The 27,049-nt window shown below is 25.1% G+C and overlaps 1 protein-coding gene and 1 long non-coding RNA gene across 4 annotated transcripts in view; both read left to right on the top strand.

Annotated features, from left to right (window-relative positions):
* The window catches only part of LOC129612834 (uncharacterized), a 151,120-nt gene extending 124,600 nt beyond the window's left edge, over positions 1-26,520 (top strand). The window contains exons 4-5 of the mRNA XM_055526619.1: positions 21,613-21,808; positions 26,306-26,520. Of these exons, the coding sequence (XP_055382594.1) occupies positions 21,613-21,808; positions 26,306-26,504 (395 nt within the window). The 3' untranslated portion in view covers positions 26,505-26,520. The remainder of the gene's footprint in view (positions 1-21,612; positions 21,809-26,305) is intronic.
* On the top strand, positions 14,295-16,194 carry LOC129612835 (uncharacterized). Of its 3 annotated transcripts, XR_008697282.1 has the most exons (6): positions 14,295-15,098; positions 15,167-15,370; positions 15,418-15,606; positions 15,660-15,810; positions 15,870-16,014; positions 16,071-16,194. It is a non-coding gene; the product is annotated as an uncharacterized LOC129612835 (long non-coding RNA). The 3 variants fall into 3 exon arrangements; XR_008697281.1 differs by having other exon boundaries at positions 14,295-15,370; positions 15,870-15,982; XR_008697280.1 differs by having other exon boundaries at positions 14,295-15,370.
* Positions 26,521-27,049: the final 529 nt, after the last annotated feature.

Genomic DNA, 27,049 nt, shown 5'->3' with positions numbered 1-27,049 from the left:
ATGTGGTTAATGGTCAAAATGACTTTAAATATCTTAATATTTTCTAATAAAAATGGCCAGAAAGTGGTTTTCATTCTATTCAATGTTAAATTGCATTATAAAACTCCTATATGTGTACATACATTTAGTATTTTACAGAAATTATTACAGAGGGTCTTAAAATAAAATATTTATTAACTAAAAATTTTAAAACTAAAAAGAAATTTGAAAAACACAAATCCCACATCAAACTATTGCAGAGAAACGAAAATCTTTGTAATATCAAAAATCACATTATTTTTTTTTTCTCTTTTTTACATTACCGTTTTGTTTTTGATTTCAAGTGTTTCTTCTTCCGTATGAGTGACAACAGTGAGCATTTTTTTTTCTTTCTTTCGTTTTCATATACATATTCAAAAAATTTTTACATTAAAAAATATACACACATGTACAAATATACAAAATATATTTTATACCTTATCTGTAATTTTCTCTATGACTGACATTTAATGTTGCGCTTGAAAGTCCTTTTTTTTACATTTTCATAAAAAAAAACAAAAATTTCTAAATAAACTTGCAATCCATAACAATATACTGTGTGTATATAACAAAAAAAAAGAGAGAAGTAAAAACAAACAAAATAAATATTTGAAAGACAAAATAAAATGAGATGAACAGAAAAATGAAAAATAAAACAAAATACAGAAAGCACAAAAAAAAGATAAAAGAGAACAGAGCACGAAATAAAATTCGAGGACAGGGTGAGGTTCAAGGAAATTAAAAAGGATATTAAATTCACGTAATAAAATCTGTACTCGTATATGTTCACTTCAATTTTAACAAAGTTTTTTTTCTTTTGGTTTTTTTTTGGTTTCCATTTTAAGGATATAAAAATTTTTTAGTATTATTATAGATTTTGTAAGTGTATGCATTACATTTTATTGTATGAATATGTGAGATAAACAATTGAGTATGTTTTTGTTAGAAAGCATTAAATTATAGAAAATAAGTAGAATTTAATTCCATTCTTTAATTAGAAAAATAAATAATGAAGCTATAAGTGTTTAGATTGCATAATTATAGGCAAATAATGTTATTGTTCAACAAACATTAGAAATTTTAATAAAAACTAGCTATCTAGCTAATTTATTTTTGTGATGTTATTAGAAAAATTATAGAAATTTTGAATTGCATTTTTTACTTGCATGACAGTAATTAAATGTTAAAGAGAAAAGAAAAATTATGAATTTTCAGAATTATTTCTCAATTTCATTGCACGATTAAGTTCCTATGGTACAATATTTATTATTGGTTATTGGTGATGAGAGCAGAAACTATATGGCTTCATTTACTCAGCAATTTGTATATTTAGAGTAATTATAGTTTGCTGTAAATAAAATGTACTAAATGATAAATAATTAAATTTACATTTTTTTTTTAAGATGGTAATGTTTATTTAATTTAGAAATGCTTGGGCTGAAAATTTTTTGATTTCATATGAAGTTTTCTCATTTATTGACCTATTATATTTAGTAGGAATGATCAATGTGCAGAAAATGCAGGGGGTTGGAAAAAATTTCTAAAGAAAATTTTTTGTTGAATATCGGAACATGCATTCTATTTTTTTAACAATACTTTTATATTATAAAATTCAAATTTTAAAAAATAAATTCAGTAATAGATTAAAATTATGGTTTCCCACTAAATTAGGTAGCTTTTTGTAATTTTAATTATATAAAGCGTATTATATACTGACTAAACACTTGAACGCGAGCCTTTTTTCAAATCAATCAATTTGCGATGAACACGAAATGTAATGTGATTATAAAATCAATTTTTTTAACCATGTCTTAAAGCTACATTCTACCATAATTTCATTGTTTCAATAATATGATTTGAAGTCTTTTGTAATTATTCAGGGTCCTATGTTCAGGACAATTGAAATATTCATTTATAAATGAGTCCTTTCTTGTGTCATAATTTTCAAAAATATTTCCAATTTCGAAACTCAATACAATAAAATATTTATATTTTGGAATTTTTCTTACAAAAAATGGCAATATTTAAAATATTAAATTAAAATTAAGGCCATATTTTCGATAAGGATAACTGAAATAATTTAATGAATATTAGAATAAAGAAAATTTTAAATTTAAATTGCAAATTAGTTTATAAAAGAATAAAAATTTTTTTTTGAGATTCTAATAATAAATTTCATATTTTTCATATGTCCTTAACAAAAACCAAATTTAAAAAAAAATGCAATATTCACAATATTAAATTTCATTGTCCTTTTTTATAAACCACAAAAAAAAAACAAAGTTCAGGTCTCATATAAATGCAATCCTTTGAAAATCAGAAATATTAAAAGAAAAATAAATTTTCATAAAAATTTTAACTTTAAAATGACATTCAATTTCCATTAAAAAAAATCCTTTTTTTTTTGTTTCTTCTCTCCTTAAATTTTTCTAAGAAAATAAAGTAATTTATAAGAGTCCTAAATAAACTTTAGTAAATAAAATTTATTATAATGAATATTGCAACAGTTTTAAGAAATGAAGAAAAAACAATGGAGATAAAAATGAGAATTTTATTTAATCTCATGTATTTTAAAAAAAGGGTTGTGATTTATTCTTACTTAATAATAATAAATATTTTAATTTGTGATAAAAAATATTTTAAATAAAATTTGTAATTTTTATTAAATTATTAATGTTGACTTTGTGAATTTTGTTGACATTTATAACATTTAAGAGAATAAAACACTCTAAAATTATAACACTACTTAACATATCACTCTATATGCAAGAGAGTAGATAGCACGTGTAATTAATCCGAACGATGACCTCATATTACTAGAACATAAATGAATATCAAATCTCCAATAGTTTTTCTTACTTTATAATAAGATTTTCATACAAAAAAGTAGTCCTTTTGAAAACCACTCTCAACTATTCTAGAGTCAACTATTCCAGAGTATTTAAATTTCTATTTTGAAATTCATTGAATTATCATTTCTTTAATTGCTTCTCGTCAAATTAGATTAAAAGAGGACACGATATTTTCTAAGTTGCTACATATATTTATTTATTAAATTAATTTCGGTCTATTTCATTTCGTTTCTTATTCTCTCTCACGAATGCTGCTTGTAGAAGATTTAATCAAAGAGAAATACAGGAGACGGCATTGGTTAATAATTTTTATTAGCACACACAAAGAATATTGTATAAAAAATGCTAACTAGCTAATGAACATATTTTATAGCAGACAAAATATATTTCACAAAATATTGCATATAATTAGGCGAACAGATTTTAAAATAAATCAAAATTCAATGTTTAATTTCATATGAAAAATAAATTTTCACAGAAATATTTTTACAATTGAAATGAAAACAATAATAATAATTCGAGAATAATTAATTATTATTTAAAAAGAAAAAAATTAATAATATTTTCTTCATTTAATAATGAGTATACAATTAAATTTCAATAAAAGTTTTCGAAATTCGCGAAAAAATTCAAATTAATTTAATATAAAAATTTTATAGAAAGGTCAAAATATTCTTGTATTTTATTCCCTTATACCATAATATGATCTATACATATATATATATATAAAAGAACAAATTATAAACGAGTGTATATGAAATTATAGGAATACCACAAATATTCGCACAATACACATGTCCTTATATTTGCCTTAATGTCCTTTTCATTTATATTTATAATTTTTCTGTAGAAAATATTTCCGAGTCTTACTCGGTATTAAATTTATTTGTTAAAATAAAAATTATATTCACACGATGAACTCCTGTACTAGTTTCTATACACACATATGTATATAATATACATATATACATAATTTATAATATGTACAAGGCTTACATTTATTATATCTAAAGATATGAACCGCACATCCTATATACATATGCATATATATGCATATATATACATATTTATGTGATGTGGGAAACCAAGTAGAAAGTGAATTTATGATCTTTAACAAGCTAAGTCAACTCTCTCTCTCTCTCTCTCTCACACATATTCCGATAAAAAATATGAAGCGAAAAAAATTATATGTCCTTTATAATTTAGTTGAACATAATTTTTTCCCATATACTCGTATATAAACACATTTTTTTTTATACTGTTATATTTACTGTATAACATTTAACTCTTTATTATATACACTTATATATTATAATATTTATATTCTTCTCTCTTTGATATAAATGCAGAGAAACCTCTTGTATTATAGAAAATTATTTGCTATAGTAAATGGCCTTGAGTCATTTTTAAGACTATTTATCTTGTCCAAGTTGAGAAAACAAGAAAAAAAAAATTTTTATATATTTTTTCTTTACTTTTCTCTTTCACTATTTTGTCATTTTTCGTTTTACGTTTTTCATGGTTTTTTTTTCTCTTTCTCTCTTTATTCTTGTCTTATAATAAGAAATACAAATACAAATTGTATGAAAAATAAGTGTGAAAAAAAATTGAAAATAAAAAAGAAAAAAAAAGAACGGCTCAAATTTTCTTGGTACATTGGGTAATAAAATAAAAAGAAAGGAAAACGAATGAATTTGGTTTAAAATAAAGGTGGTTACTAATGAAAAGAAGGTTACTAATGAAAGGAAGAAGGACTAAGATTGTTTTTTGTTTAATTTACGTAATTCTATGAACTGCTCAAATTTTTATATATCTTTTATTTGTTATTTTTTTATGTTTGATATAAATTCGACTATATTAGCGAATTTTGTATTAAGATGGTAAGGAAAATCTAAAATACCCGCATAATTTGAAATATCTTCAAAGTAAGGATTTTTTTATGGAAATATATTGAAATTTCGAAAAAGTTCTATTAATTAAATTCGAATATAAAACGTCATTTATCACTTGAAAAAACGAGACTCTGAATATAAGATATTGGACTGGTAATTCTAACAAATAATTTATAAAGTATTAAGAAAGATATTTTCATTTGTAAGTCAATTTTATTATAGGATAAAATTTTTCATAGCTTTATCAATATTCAAATAAAATTTGATCAATGTATCTAAATCAGTTTGCAATTTATGGGGAAAAAAAATTCATTCTGTAGTTCTACTGTATTTCAGATAAACAAAAATTTACAAATTTTAACATTCTTTCATGAAAATAGCGTTCAAGACAGATAAATTTCAATATTTAGACGACTTCTGAAATAAAATGCATTCCAGATAGAATAATTTTCAAATTTCAAAGATTTGTCTTAAAAATGCCGCTCTAGTTCTCAGACAAACTTCCGTATTTTTATATGGAATAAAGAAAATTTTCTATATTTCGAAGATTTGTCATAAAAACGGCGTCCCATACAGACAAACTTCCATATTTCATCAACTTTTGAAATAAATTATAATCTATAATAGGTAGACAAGTTTTTATATTTTAAAGATTAATCTTAAAAATGCCGTTCCAGTCAGACAAATTTAAATATTTTAAAGAATTGTTATAAAAATTGCGTTCTAGACAGACAAAATTTTTTATATTTCGACAATTTTTTACAAAAAACGGCGTTCCATACAGACAAACTTTCATATTTTAATGACTTTTGGAATAAATTGTATCACAGGTAGAAAAATTTCCGCATTTTAAAGATTTTTCCTAAAAAATACCGTTCCAGATAGACAAACTTCCACATTTAAGCAAATTATCATAAAAAATGCGTTCCAGACAGACAAAATTTCTTAATATTTAACGATTTTTTTATTCTTATTATTTAACGAAAAGAAATAACGTTCCACACAAACATATCTGGTGTAGACTCTGAACCAAATCACTATACATTGAAATTATTCAAAATATTAAATCATTATCAGAACTTATAAAACTTATGATTTATATTGATTCATCCTAAGAAAAATAAGCCTAAAATTTCATTCATATATTGCAATATTTATAACCTATTCTCTTAAATAAATATTCTCTTTAATGAATATATCGTAAAATATAAGGTCACCACTTACATGGAATAATATTCAAGTAGAAATATTTCAAGTTCAAGACCAAAAGATTAAAAATATTTACATTTCATATAATTTACATTCTCGTATTTGTATTAAGCACAATATTGTTGCCATTGAATCTAAATACAACACAAATTAAAAAAGAAAAAATATTTCAATAGTTTACAAAATTAGGATTCTATATTACAGCCTCTCCATTTTTTTTCCCTCGCATTTAAGTATTCTTACTCTTCGTATTATCATTAATAAACTCACTTGTGAGCGAAAATAAAAAAACAAAAACCTAAGAAAATAAGTGTCCTTTTTAAAACCGTATAAAATAAAATGTTTTTTTTTTTTCAAAATAAAAAAATTACAATTCTAGATTTATGAGTATTTTGTATAAGTATAAATGTATGTATACACTTTGTGAATTATTATAAAACCACCCACGTATGTTGAAATTATTACATGTATGTATGTATATGTATATTTATAAAAAGGATGTGAAATGAATGTTTTACATGAATAAATTTTTGAAGGTCAGACAATTTTTTTTTTGTTTACAATATTCTTGCATTTTTTCTTTTTTAAATATGGAATTAGTTTTGTTAGTTTTTAGTATACAGGTTGATTCACCAATAAATTAAGAGCCGTATACTATCGAGTAGAGAGTCAAATGTGAATAAAATTTTGCTTCAGAGTATAGTATTAAATTGGAAACGTTTCCGAAATACAAGGATTTTAAGAAAATTTAGCGAAATTTTAACATACATAAGTGTTTTTTCCTATAACTTGCATTCCAAAACAGATAGAAGTTCCAAATAAATAGTTTTTGACAAAGCTTTATGAGGGCTTGAAACGAAGAATCGCGAGTTATTCAGTTTTACATATCTTTTCGGAAATGAAAGCATTCGAACTTTAGAAAAATTCAAATTTTACTCATCTCTTATTTTTTTACTTTTTTTGTCCCGGCAATTTCTCATGAATTTTTTTGAAAGTTTCAAAATTCTCTTTACAGAATTTTGTCGTGCTGCTTAAACTTTAATTTAAGTTGTTAGGCGTTAAAAAATGTTTTGTTGTACAGGAGATATAGCAAAAATTTTACTCATTTTTGACCCGGTGGTATATGACTCGTAACTTTTTCGTGAATAACCCAGTATATACTTAGAATTCTTATATGGTACACAATCAAATTTAAAATGCTGCTTTATTTTTACATATATACATGAGGTATACATAGAAGAGTATGTGCATTGCAATTATATTTTATAATTCAAATTTAATATTATCAAGTGGTATTAATTTAAAACGGTTTCATGGGTTTTATAAAAAGAAAAAAAAACGATAACACAAAAAAAAATAAACCAGAAATTCTTGTTTTTGTTTTTTCTTCTATTTTATATTTTGTATTTTAAAGGAGAAAATATAAAACAAAAATAAAAATACAAAACCACTTAGAAAAAAAAAATAACAAAAACATGTGACATAAAAAAAAAAATATTAAAATCTACACAGATAAAATTTATAATACCGTAAATAAATTAAAAGAACAAAAAAAAAATTTTTTTTTTTTACATTTTTACGTAAATTATTTTGAACGGAAATTCATTCTATATTTATGCACATTTGAATGTTTTAAATTTTAACATAAAGTACCTATTTTTACCTTTGATGTTTAATGTTAATTAGAAGGCAGATAGGCCCTATATATACCAATTTAAGATAAATAATTATTACGTTCATGTACGTGGAATAGCAATAATTCATTGAGTCTTTATGAGAATTTGAGTATTTGGTTGTCTTATTAAGTAATTATTTTCATAATGGTAATATTGATTATATTAAATAAATAGAAATCAAACGCATTATCGTAAAAAATTCACGTGTAATTTTAATAAATTTATAATTTTCTTCTAATGTCATTCGAGGTGGTATACAAAAAGAATTATTCAACGTAATCGCAAAAAAGAAAATGAAATGATCTGTGTGAAAAAATTTAATAATTTTATACTAAGTATATTACAATATAATTTTCGGGTTAAATAGGCTATTTGGCTACCCGACTAAGAAAACTAAAAGCTAACCCTAGCTTATAGCCAACCCATCAGTTTAAAACAACATAACTATACAGAACGTATTTTTCCGTCTCTTCCTCCTTACCATATTTTGTGCGCACCTGATAATTTAACTAACATTGAAGGGTCAGAGACAAGGCCGGTTTGTATTTGAACCTCTCGTCTGTTAGAGGCCAGAATTTTCTCTCTTTTTCTCTTTCTTTTACGAGACGGAGTTATCATTTTTATACTCAATTGATTTATAATAAATTTTTAATCAAATTCAGTCATAAATGATTACAAGATTGTTTATAGAGTGATCAGGGGTATTGACCAAATTCTCAACAGAAGGTCAAGTAAGTTTTGAATCCAAAAATTTTTATATACAATAAATTAAATTACAAATTAAATTACAATGTGAATGATAAATTACAATTAATGTCTTAATCTCTAAGTACAGAGAAATTTCGACAATTCTAAAGAAATATTTTTCAAATTAATCATATAGGCCCTAAGGCCCGTCCTCAACTTTGTATTTTTTAAATTTTTTACATTAATTTTCAAATACCAAATTACATTTCGTTTTCTTTATACTTTAAATCGACATTAAATTCTATAATACCCATACTCACATTATGATATGAAACGTATAGAATTAATACCATTGTAGTGTCAAAATTTCATTGAAGAAAATTTTTTCTAAGACCTTTTAAAATTCTGATCTCGTATATGACAATTTACTTGAGAAAAAAATAATAATAAAAAAAAATAATATAGAGAAATAGTAAAAATTATCTCAGCTTTATTTTAAAATTTTCTCTCTCATTATTGATTCTCTTTTCATATTTTAAGAAATTTTTTCTTTTTTTTCTTTATATTTTGCTTCTTTCTTCGACAGCAAATTGAAAATGCATTTCAAATATAAAAGACAAAAAGAACAAAAAAACTAAGATGTTGTTGAAGAGAAAATTTATGATTGCATTGCAAATAGAATTTACAACTAATAAACAACTATAACCATATATACATATGTACATATATAAAATAATATAGTGAATAAATATTCTGAGTATATAAAAGTATTGTAAATAGGTGAACTTTATAAAAATAGGAATTAAATAAGAAATCTTCTTTACCATAATATAAGACGATTATATGTAGTACATAGAATATATGTATATAATAAGAAAATTTATATAATTTTATATACTAAATTTATATAGTGGGTAAAGAAAAATTATAGCAATAATAATAAAGTCATGTACATAATATACGGTCTAGTGGCTTTATATTTTTATATATTATAGTTGGTTTAACAAAATAACCATAAAGAAAAAAGCAGAATAAGACCAGTTAAAATAGAATTTACGATTTCTACAGAAAATTTATATATATATATATATATATATATATATACGTATGAGAGTAAGAGAAAAATAGTATAAATAATAGAGAAAATTATTTTTGTATTCTTGAAGGTCAAATTTAAAGTTTAAATATAAAAATTTCTTTCCTTATATTAGCTATGCTCTATATATCAGCAGGATTTACAATTTTCCCTCATATATTTAATATGTATATATATAGTGTAATTACATGATGTTAATTGTGTCAATTATTATTGTGTATAACATAAGAACTATATAATTCATTAATATATAAATCATGTATATACAATAAGTCCCTGACATTATAAAATGAAATTAGTAGAATTTTTTTTAAACTTTATATACGAGTATTAAAAATAATTAGAAATAATAAAATTTTAAATCACTTGAAATTATTTGAATTTATTATTTTGTGTAAGAAATTGCACTGCGCTGTAAACTGTACCTATGATTTAAAATAAAAAAAAGTGCTTAATTACACTCATTTTCTGATAAATTCGAAAAATCGGATTTACAATTTTCTATTAGAAATGAGATTTTTATTAAATTTTAATTAAAAAGAACAATATTAGGTATCGATTCATAGTGGAAATTTTATGGTACTCAGACGAATTAAGAATTTTAAGAATTGAAACGTGTATTCAATTGGATTTTTTTTACATATGTAGAAGCCACGTTTTTACAGCTAAATTTCTAAAATATAATAAAATTATTTTTAAAACTGCTATAAAAATACTCATACAAAATACATTAAATTTTTTTAGTTATGCGTAATAACCCTACTAGAAATTTCACTAGTATTTTTGATTAATTTCAGAATTATTAAGTAAATTTTATAAGCGATAATTGTATTTATGATAATTTGTAATTCATTAGATTATTCTTGTGCTTTATCTAACCAATATTGCAGTGGTTATGGCACTCAGTGGTTATGGCAATATAAAGCTAATTGGCCATGTATCTATTATTTTAATATTGTGTATAAAGGAAAACCACGGTTGAGTAAAAAGGCTGGTCGCCGTCTATTTAATTCCAATGAACTATAAAACTGATGTTCACTATAAATTCAGGTGTAACGTTCTTATGTTCCGAAGTGGAGTAAAGAAAAACAAAAATTCTTCCACTGTGGTCTTTAATTAAAATAAATTCCTTTATGTCTACTAAAAAGTAGTTCTTTAATTGAACTTTAAACTATACAAAGCACATAACATTTGCTACAATTATGATTAATTTTATATGAAGAACGAGAGTCAATATTATGCTTGTTAAAGTAATCGTATATAAGGACTAAGAGAAAATTCTGAGATATAGTAAAAGATTTTTCAATTAGAAATAAAAATTTAATAGCGATTTTCTTCATATTTACTCATTGTTTCTAACAAATCATCATTAAACTGCCAGAAATAATTTCAAGAGAAATGGTGTAAAATTTGGCACGTCATTTAAATTAAATAAATGGTTTTTATTCGTGCTTTTATAATAAAACCTCATAGTGAATGTCTAAAATACAGGACAATATTAAATTTAATAATAAAAATTACAAAAATTTCTTATTATTAATTATTAATTTCCCCTTTATAGTAAAAAATTTTTCAAATAAACAAGCATCAAATCATTTAATTTTTTTACTCCTCTTTAAATAATTGGATATCATTCTGAAATTATGATTAAAAACCAAAAATTATTACAAATTATACAATATTCCAGTTGACCAAATATTATGAAGGCATGTAATGAATGGAGCATACTTGTACTTGTGGTATAAAATAAAATTTCAGCAATAATTTCAATAAATTATCTTAATTGGGTTTTTGTGGTATGTTTTTAAAGTATGCACACCAACATTAATTAAATTTTTGGTTTGAAAAAAAAACTCTATTATTTATATTAATTGTTAAATTTAAAGTAGCCTAGCTATTATTAATAAAGTGGACATGTTTTTCAACCAATTTTTATAAAGTCAATTAGTTAGCGGTAAAATTAATGATTACTTCTTTTTTTTTTTTTTTTTTTTTTTATTTTAAACTTTATTTTATCCTTAAAACAATTATACTTGACTTAGCCTAGAAAAGTTTACAAAAACGGCTCTATAGCTTGTATTTTTTTTTAACAACATCTAAATTGAAAACTAAATTTTTATGTTGATGTACTTATGGTAATCCTATTTTTATTACGCTATTTTGGTATTAATTTTTTATTTTTTTTTTTTGTTCAAATGACTTTATTGGAAAATCCGGGAATAAAAAACCAATAATTATTTCGTAAAGAAAAATAAAACTTAACCTACCCTAACCTAACTTACATCCTAATTAAAACTATTTGTACTACTACACAGTACTTGCTTATCACTAACTATTGTCCAACCACCAATATTTTTTATGTATACATTTGTCCCTATCTGAAGTTGACATTTCATATTTTAAATTTTCCCTGTTTATGTCATCTGGGTTATATTCAATGGCCTTGCACGTAGCCTGTCTATTATAGTGATATAATAGGGGGACGTGCCCTTGGCCCTGAATATAGCCATGTTGATCTAAAAAGACAAAATGCTCAGGGGCTATGAATCCTGTGAGCAACGTCTTTCTAATGTACTCCCCATTGTGGTAGAATATATGTGATATCAGACCATTTTCGGGGGTGTTTTGTGCTTTGTCATAATGATTTCGAATCAATTTTACTAGAAAATTGTCGATTCTGATTATGTTTGCTTCTTTGTACAAGTGTTTGTTAGAATAGTAATGTTTATAACCGGTATCTGATTTTCTATATATTCCGGTGCAGACTCTTATGCATTTTCTCTCAAACTTTCGTAGTTTTTCCATTAAACTTGCACTTATGTTGTACCATATTGGTAGCAAATTATTTTCACTCTGTTACTAATGTTTTTATTGTAAAAAATTTTTTTTGCCATCATAAAGAGTTTGTTACCTTTAGATATTGTATATTTGATATGCTCGGAATAGTTTAAGTTGCGATGTAAAAATATTCCAAGATATTTAACAAGTTTTTTGTTGGCAAGAGGTGTGTTTTCAGGAGTCTTTATAATGAAGCTTTTCCAGTTTTTTTTTATGTCAGAACTTACTTTGTCAACCGTGTTACGAAATAGCGCGGTCTCACATTTATTGTAGTTCACTTTCAATATCCATACTTTGCAGTAGTCCAAAATGATATTAAACATTTTTTGAACTCTGTGCTGTATGCTGGATACAGTATTATCTGCGGCATATACTATCAGATCATCTGCAAAGGCGAGGCAGTATGAATTACCTTTTACACGATCCAACAATTTCAGCAATTCAGAAACGTAGATTGAAAAAAGGATCGGCGCATTAACCGTTCCCTGTTGTAATCCATTCTCAATTACGAAATTTCCACTTTGGCAATCCTGCGACATCTGTATCATAAATTCATTCCCATACAACATACTACATATCAGTGCAGTTAAATGACGAGGAAATTTGTATTCATGCAATAACTTGTAAACTAGTCCATCCAACCAGACCGAATTAAAGGCCTTTTCAAGGTCTATTAAACAGGCACCCACACCAAAGTCCTTGTTGACAAACCAGCAGATGTCAGAAGTCAGTTTAGTTACAGCATGAACAGTACTATGTCTGAATTTAAAACCAAATTGATTTTGTGGTATTATGTCTTTTGCTATTGTATATTTAGTAATTCGGTCATTTATAAGTGTTTCGAAAACCTTGCTGATGTTAGGCATCAAACTTATTGGTCTATAATTATTTGGATTATACGGGTCTTTGCCTGGTTTTTTTAGCAATACTGTTTTAGATATCTTCCATATTTTAGGAAAGTACAAATTGTTAATTGCATTATTAAAAAGTATAACATATTTCGAAATCACTAGCCTAGTTAAGTTTTTCAACACCAGGTTTGGGATCCCATCTACACCAGAAGATGTCTTGTTGGTTAATGTCCTAAATTTAGTTTCAAGTTCAGTTTGGTTCGTGAATTGGCTATTTTCACCATACTGTTCCGTTGATTTGTTTGAGTTAGTGAAGTTACAAAGTGTCTTGTTGTTAGTGTGTATTTGGTTTAAGTTGTGTCTGAATTGATTTATTTTCTCTGTTATTTTGTTATGTATTCTACTGGTGGTGGGTAGCCGAATTTTATGTGTATTTTGTAAGTAAGTACCAAGCACATTAGGAATTTGTTTTTCATCTTCTAATATGTATTTATTTGTGTTTGTTTGCTTTAATGTTGTGATGTCAATATTATTATGTATAAGTAATTGTACGTCATTCGGTTCAATGTGTATGCTTTGTATTTTGTTAAGTTTATTTTTTTTGAATAACTTGTTTAGCTGTGGGAACATATTGTTATTTGGTTCGATTTTTTGCAGACGTCGTTGCCAGTATTTGTCAATTTCAACGGCGATTTGTTGCTTAATCAAAGTCTTGATATTATTTAACAGGCTTTTAAGCAGTCGTAAGTTGTAAGTAGGAAGGTTGTACCTTTGTCTGTTGATTTTGTGAATGTCTTTTAATAAACTACTTTTTTTTTTTTAGAAGTATCTTCAATTTTGAGGAATAAAATTTTTGTAAATTATTATGATTTCTTTTATTTTTTGGTATGGTTTCGTGCATCGTTTCTAATATTATTTCATTCAGTTGTTTAAGGTGGTAGTCTATATTTTCAGTCGAAATGTTACTACTATCCACTATCTTGTTACTGTCAGCTATGTATTTGTTAGTATAGTTACGGTCGAGTTTAGTTTGAAATGTTTTCCAGTTTGCTTTTAGAAAGTTGAAATTATTATTATCAGCCAGCACTTCGTGTTGGATTTGAAGGTCGTTGTTATTAATTGTGAACGGTACGAGTATAGCGTTGTGGTCACTGTCATAAGGAAGCTTGGAAATTTTGTTATAAGTCTGTGAAAAAGTTATTTTGAGTCTGACATCCACTATCGCCAGGTCAATGTAGGAATTGGCACGAGGTAAAGTTGGCGCGTCTGTTAGCAGTAAATTGCACCTGTATTTTATATTATTTTCTTGTAACCATTTATGTAATTGCGTTCCCCTAGCATTATTTGTCAAATTTAGCCATGAAGTGTGTTTAGCGTTAAAATCACCTGCTAAAATGTAGTAATTGTTCAGGCCGCTCAGATTCAATACTTCGAATATTTTTTCCATTTCTGTTAAAAACATATGTGAGTTTCTATTTGTTGCATACATAGAAACTATATATAATTGTTTTCCTTGTTTTAATTGTAGTGCTATAATGATCGGTTCAATGCATTGAAAGTCATTAAAAATGTCATTATTTACAATGCTAAACTGGAAATGTCTTTTAATTCCTATGGCAACACCTCCGCCTTCGAGACCATTTTTACGATCTCGCCTGATTATTTTGTAATTATTTACCACGAGGTGGTCAGTTGATTTAAGTTTTGTCTCACACATACAAACAATGTCAGGCTTATAGTTCTCCAGAAAATGCATAAAAGAGAATTTTTTATTATACGAGATTAATGAGTTGACATTAATCGAAATCAGATTATATCGTATGTCATTGTCAAATCTAATCATATTGGTGGTTAGTTTCAATACTCATACAGTCAAATAGTATGTTTATTCTATCAGTGTTAGTATTTATATTTTTTTCAATGTTAATAAATTTTTTTTGCATTTCTTGGATGCAATTCCTTATTTCAATCAAGATATTGTTAGTATTGTTACTAATACTATTATCGGTATTAATTTTATTAATATTATTATTACTTACAATACTAGCATACGTATTAGGTCGAGTAATGCTAAAGGCAATGTGTTTGTTTTGGATTTTTTGTTTCGTCACTTCCGCTGCTTCCAGACGTTTAGAGAGTTTTGCCTTGAACTCTGGGCAGTTCCGATATGAGGCTGGGTGACCATGATTTTTACAAAGTGTGCAAAATAGTTTTTCCTTTGGGTCCTCCGGCTTAATATTACAATTTCCAGGTAAGTGATTTTCGCCACATTTTACGCATCTATAATCCATATTGCAGTTTGACGAATGATGGCCAAATCGCTGGCAACGTGTGCACTGCATAATATTGGGCTTATTAATACGTTCCCAGTGGATTATCAGATGGTCAATTGCTTTTATTTTCATAATATCGCTTAGTGAACTTCGTGGTGCGGCTTGAACAATGAAAAATGGTAATATTCTACCTTGTGATGTTGAATGCTTTGTGGTAAGTCTTGTAACTTTTTCAAATTTTATATTTTCATTTTGATGCTTTTTTAGACTCTCTAGCACCTCATCACAGGAATAAGAGCTGTTCAGTCCTTTCAGAACCAGCGACAACCTTTTTTCTGCTTTTGGTGTGAATGTATAGTAATTTATACCAGATTTTTCTAAAACACCACGAGCTTTTTTGAAGTCATCTATATTATATGTAAATAGCACGTTATTATTTTCGTTGATTTGTTTGATCAGAAAGTCTTTTATTTTTAGGTCACTGCTAAGAAGTTGTTTCAATAATTTAACATCTGTCTTACCGAAATTGATAGGAGGCATTCTTTTGCTGCTGCTGGAGTTTCTGGTACCGCTGGGAGTTTTCTTCATAAGTATTTCATCTTCAGCGTTAGTTTTTTTGTTGGTAATTTCATTTTTTTTTTTTTATTTCTTTTGCTTTTTTTTCTTTTGTTTTTTTAGCAAGTTCCTGTATTTTGATTTCCAATTCAAGATCATCATTTTGAAGATCATTATTCTCGGAACGATTTGGCTGTGCACTATCTACCTGTGGTTCATCAGACTCTTCCGTTATATCCATTAAGGCACTATAAAAATTTTCTGAGACACGTGGTTTATTTGATGACATGTTTTGTTTTTCAATTTGAGCCCTCAACTTTTGGTTATCTTTTGTGAGCTTGGCTAGTTGTCTTTTTAATGCCGTAATTTCATCATTATTTCTGGATTTCGTCATTACACTTCGTTTCAATTCAGTGCAGGTAATGTTTTTATTATTGGTGAGGCCAGCAATAATTGAGTTTATATTTTGTTTTAGATTAGGATCTATAGATGACTCCTCTTCATCACCCATGATCGCAATCCTTGCACGATGCAATCAACCCAACTACCGTGTTGTTTTTAAATAGATATTTTGTATTTTAAAATAATTTTATTTTAAAATATTTATTATAAAATAAAATATTTGAATTTTTGTTTTTTAAATTTTAATTACTCTGACTAGGTCAACCTTCTCCAATCAAAGTTCAAACAGAACCTAATGATTACTTCAAAACTTTTAATTTTTAATTTTTTTTTTTTTTTTTTTTTAATAAATGTTGCATACTTTTAGGGGTAGAATAATTTTATAACCATTGAATTGTATTTAAATTAATTAACATAATTAATACAATTTTAGTTAATTACAATAATTAAGAAATTTTATTTTGAAAATAAAAATATATCTAGATATTATGAAAAATATTTTTGATATAAGCAATTGGATATAATATGGGTAATTAAGTGGATAGCATTAATATTGAGTAATTAAATTAATTGGTTTGAATTTTTAAGAATTGAATTATGAATAAATAATTTTATATTTCAAATTTGACAATATGAAATATAAGTACAACTAAATGAACAATAGAGTAGTTTTTTAACCAAGTCATGCCTCTAAATATTAGCAATAACATTTTAATAAGTTTTTAGATGCAAACGTATTCATATTGCTCTTGAGTTGAATTTGAAAATGATGGGGCTTTTAGTGGATTTAATATTTCATGATTGACCATATTTGCAGTGCATTTTTTGGTTCTATTCAAAAAACCAACTTTGAAACGCAGAAATAATTTCGTTTTTAAAACAAATTTTGATTCCACGAAAGAAAGAAAGTTACTTAGAAAAATTAAAAATTTCAAAATTTTATTCTTATAATAAAAAATCCAATTTTCACCAGAAATAATTATTTAAAATAATAATAAAGAAATAAACAATTATATTTTTATTAATTTTTTCTTATTTGTTTGCTTTGTACCCAAAATTTGAACAAAAATATTTTGTCTGCAAAGGAAACAAAAGCATCCTTTTGTATTTACAGAAATACCCATTCATATACAAGCATTGTGTATTTTGTAAATATTTTTTTTTCGGATTTCTAAAAACAAAGTTGTGAAATTTTTAACAATTATTATAGTTTAAATTATCTACATCTCTCTCCCATCCATTATCCTGCTGCTCTGCCATTCTTCTCCTCATTTTATTTTTTGTTCATTTCTACAAATATAATTTCAAAACACAATGCTATTGTTCAATTGTTATATTGATTTTTATTATCCTTTTAATAACATTCCATATACTCATCCTTATCTAGAATTTTACAATTTTTATTTTCCTTAAAAAAAACACAATACCAGAGTAAATGTAAGCAAGAAAATCTAAAATTTCTATATAGATTCTCTCTGTATTTAATTACAAATTTTATATAATGTGTTCACATATAGAATCTCTCAAGTACATTTTTGTGTACAACATTTTTAGAAAATTCATTGTTGGTCGCATTTATTGTAATTCTATTATTGTTATATCCCTTTTTTATTCTGCCTCAATTTTTTGTTTATACATTCATCTTACATAATAATATTATTTTGAATATAATATGAGTGTATTTATCTACACTCAGAGAAAATTTCGTTGTTTTTTTTGTTTTTCTTTAATTTTGTGATAAATAAAAAGTCACAAGGACTTCATTTATGAGAATAGAAACGATATGTGTAAAAAAATAAGTAAAAATTTAAGAAAATATAACAATAAATAAAATGAATTAGAATATGTTTTAAAAAATAAATTTTTTACCTGTTGTGTGAAAATAATTAATGAAACAATAAAAAAAAAAAATTTTTTTTGTACCAACGAAAAATCCAACTATTTATGTATAACATATAAGGATATTGTAATGTACATTGTGTTTCAAGTTCATTTCAAAAAAACAAAATAAAAATTGGCAAAAGAAAAATTTACAAGGATTTCATTTTTCCGGATTTTTTTAAATTTCGACTTTGATTGAATGTTAAATTTTCAATGTTATACATAATAATGATGGTATAGAAAGTATACCAATGCTAGTGTGTGTGTATGTGTGCAAAAAGACTTCAAATAAATAACAATTTTGTTTTGTTTTTCTCAAGGTTTTTGTGTTTTTTTCTCAAATTTTTCTCAAAAAACGAAAAAAAATTTTTTTTTTAATTTAACGCTTTTAAGAACACTATTTGATTGTCATAGGAAAATTGACAAAGAAGAAAATTAGAATTGTTTTGACAAAATTAAATTATATGACAGTGTTTTTAGACATCAAACATAATGTTTGTGGATTTTTGTTTGATTCAAAAATAAAAGAATAATTCAAATTGTGTTTTAATACCAAAATGTTACCATATAAGCTAATATTGTCGAATTACCAGAAAGCATGTAAATATTAGTTTTGTTCTCGAAATTAAACAAAATTTTGATATAAAACATTTATTATTGTTGAATTTGTCATGATACTTTCAATTAATGTTCGCTAGTTCAAACAACATTCGTATTAACATTATTGGTCACATGAAATGTTGTATAAAATGTTTAAACGTTTCTACTGAATTTAATTTTGTAAAAGAGAAATATGAATATGAATAAGAAGCAAAAATTTCTGATTTGATTCCTACTCAGAATTGAATTTTAAAACATAATAGTCATGGTCACTCACATGTTATAATCACTTAGCCTGGTTAACTGTTGTTTTGTATTGTTCGTTTGAGAAGAGAGAGAGTTTGGATCAAACATTTATTTTGACTGCAATTTGATTGATATTACGATCGAATTCGGGCCCGATTCTGGTTTGTTTGACGACCTATGTGATTTCTAGTACAGGCCCCCCTCACAACCTCTCAATTGGAAAAAAAACATTTCGTATTGTGCATAATAAACCATTTTCTTGTAAATTTTATCATGCTGAATGAAAGGTTAGTCATAGAACTAAGGAATGGAATTATATTTTCAGCATTCTAGTTTAATTAATTCTAGTCTCTAATTATTAAAATAAAAGGTTTTCGGAAAACATGTAAATGAAAAGAAATGGAAAAAAAATTTTTATATTTTGAAATTTAGTTTTTTTCTTAAGTTTTCAATAACGCCCTTCCTTTTTTGGCTTTCTTTTGCAAATTCTTACTTTGCATATATGTTAGATTTGGTGCTATTCACCTCTAATCAACTTGTTGGATCGTTTGAACAGGCATTTAGTAAAATCAAAATATTCTTTTATGTTTTATTTTTTTTTTGGAAAAATCTTGTGTAGTAATAACCACATAATATTACAACGCAATCTCGTTGCTCATTGAAACCATTTTGTTATACAAGAATATCAAAATCAAAAAATTAAATTATAATTTTTTAAATTTATGAATTTTAAATTTATTTGATTTGTTATTTGCTGCTGCTATCTTCAATCTTCATTATTTTATTAAAATTTTTCGTGTTATCCTTTGACATTTTATAAAATATTATTAGATATCTCGTCCTACTATAATTTCTTACACCATATAACATTATGTTACAAGAGTATCTTTTAATATTAAATTACAAAAAAAAAAAATAAGAATAAATCTATAAATTTTTCATACTAAAATTTTTGTATGAAATTCTGAAAATAAAAATCATATTAAAATTTACTCTTAAGGATTATAACACTTAAACTATTCTAGTGTTCTGTGTTAAATATTTTTACAATTTTTTGGCATCTACCCATCTTAATTATGTAATTTGTTTTTTTTTTTTCATTTTCATTATTAAATTTCATAAATATTTAATATCATTATTTTATATGTCGGACAATATGCAGTATAATACAAAATGTCATAATAAATTTTTTATCCTTCTACATTCTCATACATCCTTTTAAATATTTATATAAAAAATTTATTATAATAGCTGGGCATTTGTATGCATACCAGCAAAACTATAAATTTTTTAAAAAAGTAAATAAAATACAAGAAATTATGTACTACCTACATATTGTGTAGGTATGAAAAAAATTAGTAAAAAATTCTAAAATCCTATACTCGTTTACAGTTTTACTAATGAAGCATTAAAAAAAATGTGCACCCCACATAATAACCGTATGTGCTATACTATTTAAATTTTTAATGTTTTTTAGCACATTTTCAAAAAAAAATCTTTTTTAAATAAATTGGTCCCTAACTTGTTCGTCTCATATGCCCGACCGTCTGTTTAGTCGTCTGTTCGTCTGTTTACAAAACTACTATATCGTTCAAGATAAAAAAAAAAATATATTCAATCTAATAGATCTTAGTAAAGAACTTGTTTTTCTATAAAATAAGAGTCTCCTCACTCCTCTTCCCACCATGTTATTCCCTTCTAGTTTTTTGAAGTAGTGAAAATGTATGTTTACAATAAACTAAAGTGTTACCAAACTCAATGTATTTTAAAAACTCTGTAGACGCAGAAAGATCAGGAATATGATTTTATTCTGACATAAAAGAAAAGAATGTCATTTTAACCGCTTACATTTACCGTTATCTGGAATCAGGCTCTCAATAATATTTAAAGAAATTTTCCTCCCCTTACCAAAAGTATAATTCTGCCCCTTAATTATATTAATTATAACTATAAAAGTTAAAATTTTACTATTTTCGGAGAATTATTTTACTAAAATATTTCTCCTAAACTTATGCAAAATTTTAATGGAAGAAGAGAATTACATGCATGTTTCAAAAAATAGTTTCATTTCTGAGACAATAATTTTCGGTATATATTGGTGGATTCCAATACAAATCCTAAATTTAAATCGTTAGAGGGAAATTTGCTACTTTACACAGTATAAGTTTCACAACAGTACGTTTCTTGTTCTTTCTTTTTTGTATTCAAATACACGAGTTACCTTCATACCTGTACGATTTTTATTCAATTTATAACTGTATAACAAGTATAAAAACTTAATAATAAACAAGAAAAATAATAAAAAAAATGTGTGTCCTTTATTTTTTTTTATTTCCAACACAATATTCCAAATATACCATAAGCACACACATACATAAACAAATGTTGTTTTTATTCTTTGTTTTTATAGAATCAAAAATAGTAATTTTTTATTTTAATTTTTACTATATAGGATAAAAAAAAAAAATTACAACAAAAAAAAAAATTATTTTTAACAATTTTTTTCTCTCTTTCTCTATCCCCTCTCTTTTTTTAGGACTGTGGAGAATGTCAAGGCATCCGAATTATTTTGGTGAAATTGTTATATGGTGGGGTATATTTGTGATATCATTAAATGTAATACAAGGCGTTGAATGGGTTGCTATTATGTCACCTATATTTACAACATTAATTATATTATTTTTATCTGGTATACCGTTACGTGAAAGATCAGCAGATGAAAAATATAAAGAGTAAGTTTATATATATGTAAATTTTTTTGTTTTTTTTTTTTATTTATTTGTTAAAATTAAAATAAATTAGAGGAAAAAAATTTTTCATTCAAAAATTATTTTTTAATATAGCTGCATACCTAGGTAGAAGGACGAATATTTTTTGATATAAAATTTATTAAAATTTCAATTTTAAATTGGAAAATTCCAAAACGTTATAAAACTAAACACGATTCAGCTTTTGGTAATGGAATTTGACTGGTTCCAATTGCAAGAAATCTCAAAATGTTTGAATTACAATTTCAAACATTAAAAATAAATATTTCTGATGTATTTAAAAATTCATATGGCACCTTTTCAAATTTTTTTGCATTTTTCACTTACAAATACAAGTTATTCTACAATTGTTTTAGGTTTTATTATTTTTAAGAGTGGGAAAACTTTGACTAATTGCCGTTCATTTACTAGTTTTGAACATATATAAAGAAATTAATAATATACAGCCTGTCCAAGACTCGGTCGAACTCTCAACAGGAATTTTTCAAATGTAAAGGGATAGAAATTTAGAAAAAAAATATCAAGTTATATTTTCATTTTTGCACACACCTTTTTGGGTTATGAGACCTATCACAGTTGATCTCTCAGAAAAACGTTCAATTCTGAGTCTGATATTTTCTTTTTGACCACGAGATTATAAAATAGCACAAAAAATTTTCTTTTCTGGCAGTTTATCATTTGTCCTGGTTTAACACAGCACACTATTAAAAATTTTTTCAATATCCCAACTTTCTAAGTTGTCGTATCCCGAAATTTTAAAAATTTTTATTTTCAATCCTTTTAATATTTCTAAAAATTTGAAAGCTCTTCCAAAAGTTATCGTTAAATGCTATAAAAATGATGCAATTCTCAATAGATTTCGGCCTTTATATGTATTAACAATTTTTTCAAGTGTTTCAAGCTTTCATCCTGAATGTATGCAATAATTTGAATTATTTTTTGGTATTTTTGGTAATTTTAAATAGATGTAAAGTGCTCTGTTTTAAAAAAAAAAGTACTTTCATTTGTTCATTGGAAAAGTGCTATTTTACAAACCATTAGGTTGATCAATTTATTTACTTGTTGTTCCTGTCATTTGTTTCTGTTACCTATAAACATAAAGAAACCCTCATTCTTTTTTAATAGAACAATTTGTATGACAAATAGCTATATTTTTTTCTTTCCTTTTTCATTTATGAAAATTTTTGATTGAAGAAAACAAAAAGGATAACTGAACATAGAATAGAAAAATAAATCTAAAAATAATCTAAAATATTTGTATGATTAAGGACGAAAAAAAAATATGTAAAAAAATTGATTTTTGTCTATTTTTTTCCTATATTTTTTTTTAAAAATTTTTTGCCGTAAAAATTTGACCGTTTAAATGGTCAAATCTACAAGGGTATGGAATATAGTTATATTAATCATATATAATAAATTATATATGATTTCTACCTCTAAAACAAAAATTTCACTTTTGGGAGCAAAATAAATTTTGCAACAACAATATTTTGCTCTGAATTACAACAACAATTTCGTCTCTGAATTGCGTTAAACTCAAATTTTGAGCATTTCGAACAATAATTAATTTCTCAAATCTTTTCTAATACAACACGTCATTTTAATTTTTCGAGTTTAATCCTTTTCTAGAGACTTACATAATACTGTTGTCTATGATCCTCATTGCAAATATAAAGTATTTTTAAGTTGAGGTATGAAATAATGGTACCAATAACCAGATATATGGTTATTATCAGTCGTAAGCACTCTCATGCCAGCATACTCTGAATAGCTAAATTTAAATAATGGAAAATAAGAAAATCAAATTAATTACTTATTAAAATTTTATGTGTATTGTTCATTTCCACGACTGGATAAATTGGAAATTTTCTCTGATTTGCAATTTTAAAACTATAAAGTCAAACTTTGATACAAAATTTTGGCCAATATTAGAATTCAAATCACAAATAATTATTAAAAATCACACTACACAGTTGCTACACAACTCTTATCCTATATTCGGCTCAAAAATATCTGAAAATTAATAAATAATAATATGGTCTTATTACGGTCCGAAAATAAATTACTTAGATTACTTAACAGAAGTTGTGGTTCAAATAGCTTCCATATTAAATTTTTTACGATATAATAAAATATACGATATATAATAATAGAATAAAATAAAATATTCATAAAAATAAAATTTTCTTTGACTAGAATTTTTATCTCCTTAATTTAGATTTGCATAATAATATTGTTTTTTTTTTGTTGTTGTTATTTCCATAATTTCTATATCATTATCATCATTATTATTATCATTATTATTATTATCACCATTAAAATCATCAAAATCATTTCAATTCTCATCAACAACATCAACATATATATACAGGCTTTATAGAATTAATAAAAATCTGCTGATTGAGATGAAAAGCAACAAAATCAGAAGAAAAAAAAAACAATAAAAGAAATGCCAATTATCATAAATTTTATTCAATCTTAAAGAAAATTTCACATTCAATTTTATATTTTACTTATTTCATACTCATATTTCAATATACTACATATACCTATACTAGCTACCATATTCAATTTCAATTGAATAAAGTTGAATAAAAATTGAAATAAATTGAATAGAATTCAAGTTGATTTTAAGTAAATTAAAGTGGAGGGGTGGAAAATAATCTCACATTTTTTCGTTTTTGTTTTTATGTCTGTGGTGAAAATAGGCAAATAAAATTTATTAATAGACATAAAAAAAATAAAGTATTATTAGAATAGCAAGGATAATAATAACTACTATATGAAATATATGAGAAAACAAAAAGCAAAGAAAAACAATTTAAAAGCCAACTTGTTACACATCTCTCTCTCTCTTTCTGTCTTGAAATGGAAAGTACTCGTATAGTGAATATTTTGTTGGATGTCTGCCAATAAAATTGAATTTATTTTTGTGATTTTATTTTTGGTTTTTGGAAGTTATATATATGAAAAAAAAATTGAAGGATCAAGGATTTGTAAAAGTGTTAAAGGCTGCTTTTTATAATACAATTGAGCAATTGAATATAATTGAAAGTAAATTATGTATGTGAACCTTATGATATTTCATAAAATATGAATGAAATTATTTAATTTACATCTGAAATTTTGAAATTAAATTCAATTTGCAATTCGTTGAATTTATAATAAAATTATTTTAGGAGAGAAAATAAAATTATGATGAACCATTACAAATTTTATAAGTTCTGCATAATGTAAAGGAACATTTGTATAACATTCAAATACTCAAGAATTATTTAAAAAATTGGGCAATATTTTTTTTTAATAATCATTAATTACGATTAATCGTTCACAATTCTGCTTATAATTATAATTATTGCCATTTACAATATATTATACTCCAATTAACTCCAATATAGATTTTCAAAATTTTCCAACTCAATTAAAAATTATGTATGTATATGCTTTTAATATCTACAATTTTTTTACAATTTGGTCTAAAATATATATTTTTTTTAATATCAGTGGTTTTGTAGAGAATATATAAAAATTATTAATAGAGAATCATATAAAAATGTAAAGTTTATAACAGTACGAATTTTAGTCGTAGAGGAGCGGTTCCGAAAATTTATTAGTCCGTTTGTAACATAGCGAAGTAATGATTTCAAAATTAAATGTATTGGAATTCTCGTATATATAGCAAGTTGCTCAGTGTAGAATACTGTGAAAAATTTAACTGTACGTATTCTTCTGTCCATTCCTTACAGCGTTAATTCAAAAACAAATTCTCAAAAATCCCACAATTTTGCACAACTTGTTTAAAATAATTATTTTAATAATTATTGTGAAAGTTTGGTCTTTAAATTTTCTCGATGGCAACTATTTGAGTGGCTATCACATAATTCCAAGAAAGTAATTTAAAAATATCTCTGCAATTACTATAGAAAAACAGATCAAATCTCCTATAAAACCAAATTTAGTAGTACTACCCATTACTAAAATACGAGTCCTTGTGCTAATTTTATCTAAAAAATAATTTGATTATTATATTCTTTCTCATGCCTTCAAATAATACCACAGTGTTGGAACGATCAACTCCATATATTTTCGTTTTCATAATAAAATCCATAATTACTAGAGTATCATGGTCTTTTTTAATTATAAATGTATGTTCAGAGTATAATTTAATAATAGTTTTTAATAGTCCATTAATAAAATGGAAAACATATGATGAACAACAAATTTTAATTATAAAAATCAATAAATCAAAAACTGGAATGTTTTAATTACCTTTTTATTAAATATTAAATAATTTTTTAATATTTACCTTATATTTTCTCAATTATATGATAAATTTTTAATGGATTGTACACATTTTATATTTTTCATATTAATTTTAATAACATTTTAATTCGATTGTCAATATTTTAGTAATAGTATGTTTGTGACTCAATTTTCTTTTCTCTTTCATTTTAATTATAGTTCGATGGAGTATAGAAAATATAAAGCTTCAACATCACCATTAATACCGATACCACCATCAATATATGTTGAAGTACCAAGTGCATTAAAATTTATACTATGCTGTGAATTTCCACTATATGATTCTTTAGATATACAAAAAGAGAATTTAAGTCCATATTCATTATCATTAGCACATTCACATTCACAACACATATAGCAATCAGCACATCATGGTGGAGGTGGTGGTGGTGGTGGGGGTGGCGGCGGTGGTGGAGGTGGTAGTAATATGGGTGGAAATAGTAGTCAACAGCAACAACATCATCATCATCATCATCATGGTAGTATTGGTCAATATGATATGCAATATTATCAACAACAACAACAACAACAATTACAACAACAACACCACCATCGCCATCATCATAATGGTGCAGGCGGAGGTGGTGGCGGTACTATTGAAATAAATGATAAAAATCAACAATATCATTATCATCATCATCATCTTCAACATTATCCACAAACACAACATCAATATTTTCAACAATTACAACAATATGAATATTTTAATACTGGTGGTGGTTATTATCAACATGGTATGACCGGTTTTGGTAGTGGTAGTGGTTCAAGAACATCAGCATGTTCATATGGTGGTATTTGTTTGGGTGCTATACCAAAAGTTTCAACAACTGATAATATTAAAAATATAAAAATAAATCAAATAAATATATCATCAATAGCTGGTATACCAGGTCCATCAACAAG

The sequence above is a fragment of the Condylostylus longicornis genome, unplaced genomic scaffold (assembly GCF_029603195.1).
Source record: "Condylostylus longicornis isolate FDR11 unplaced genomic scaffold, ASM2960319v2 ptg000077l, whole genome shotgun sequence".
In the NCBI taxonomy this organism is placed as follows: domain Eukaryota; kingdom Metazoa; phylum Arthropoda; class Insecta; order Diptera; family Dolichopodidae; genus Condylostylus; species Condylostylus longicornis.
This window is presented reverse-complemented; position numbering and strand designations above follow the sequence as displayed.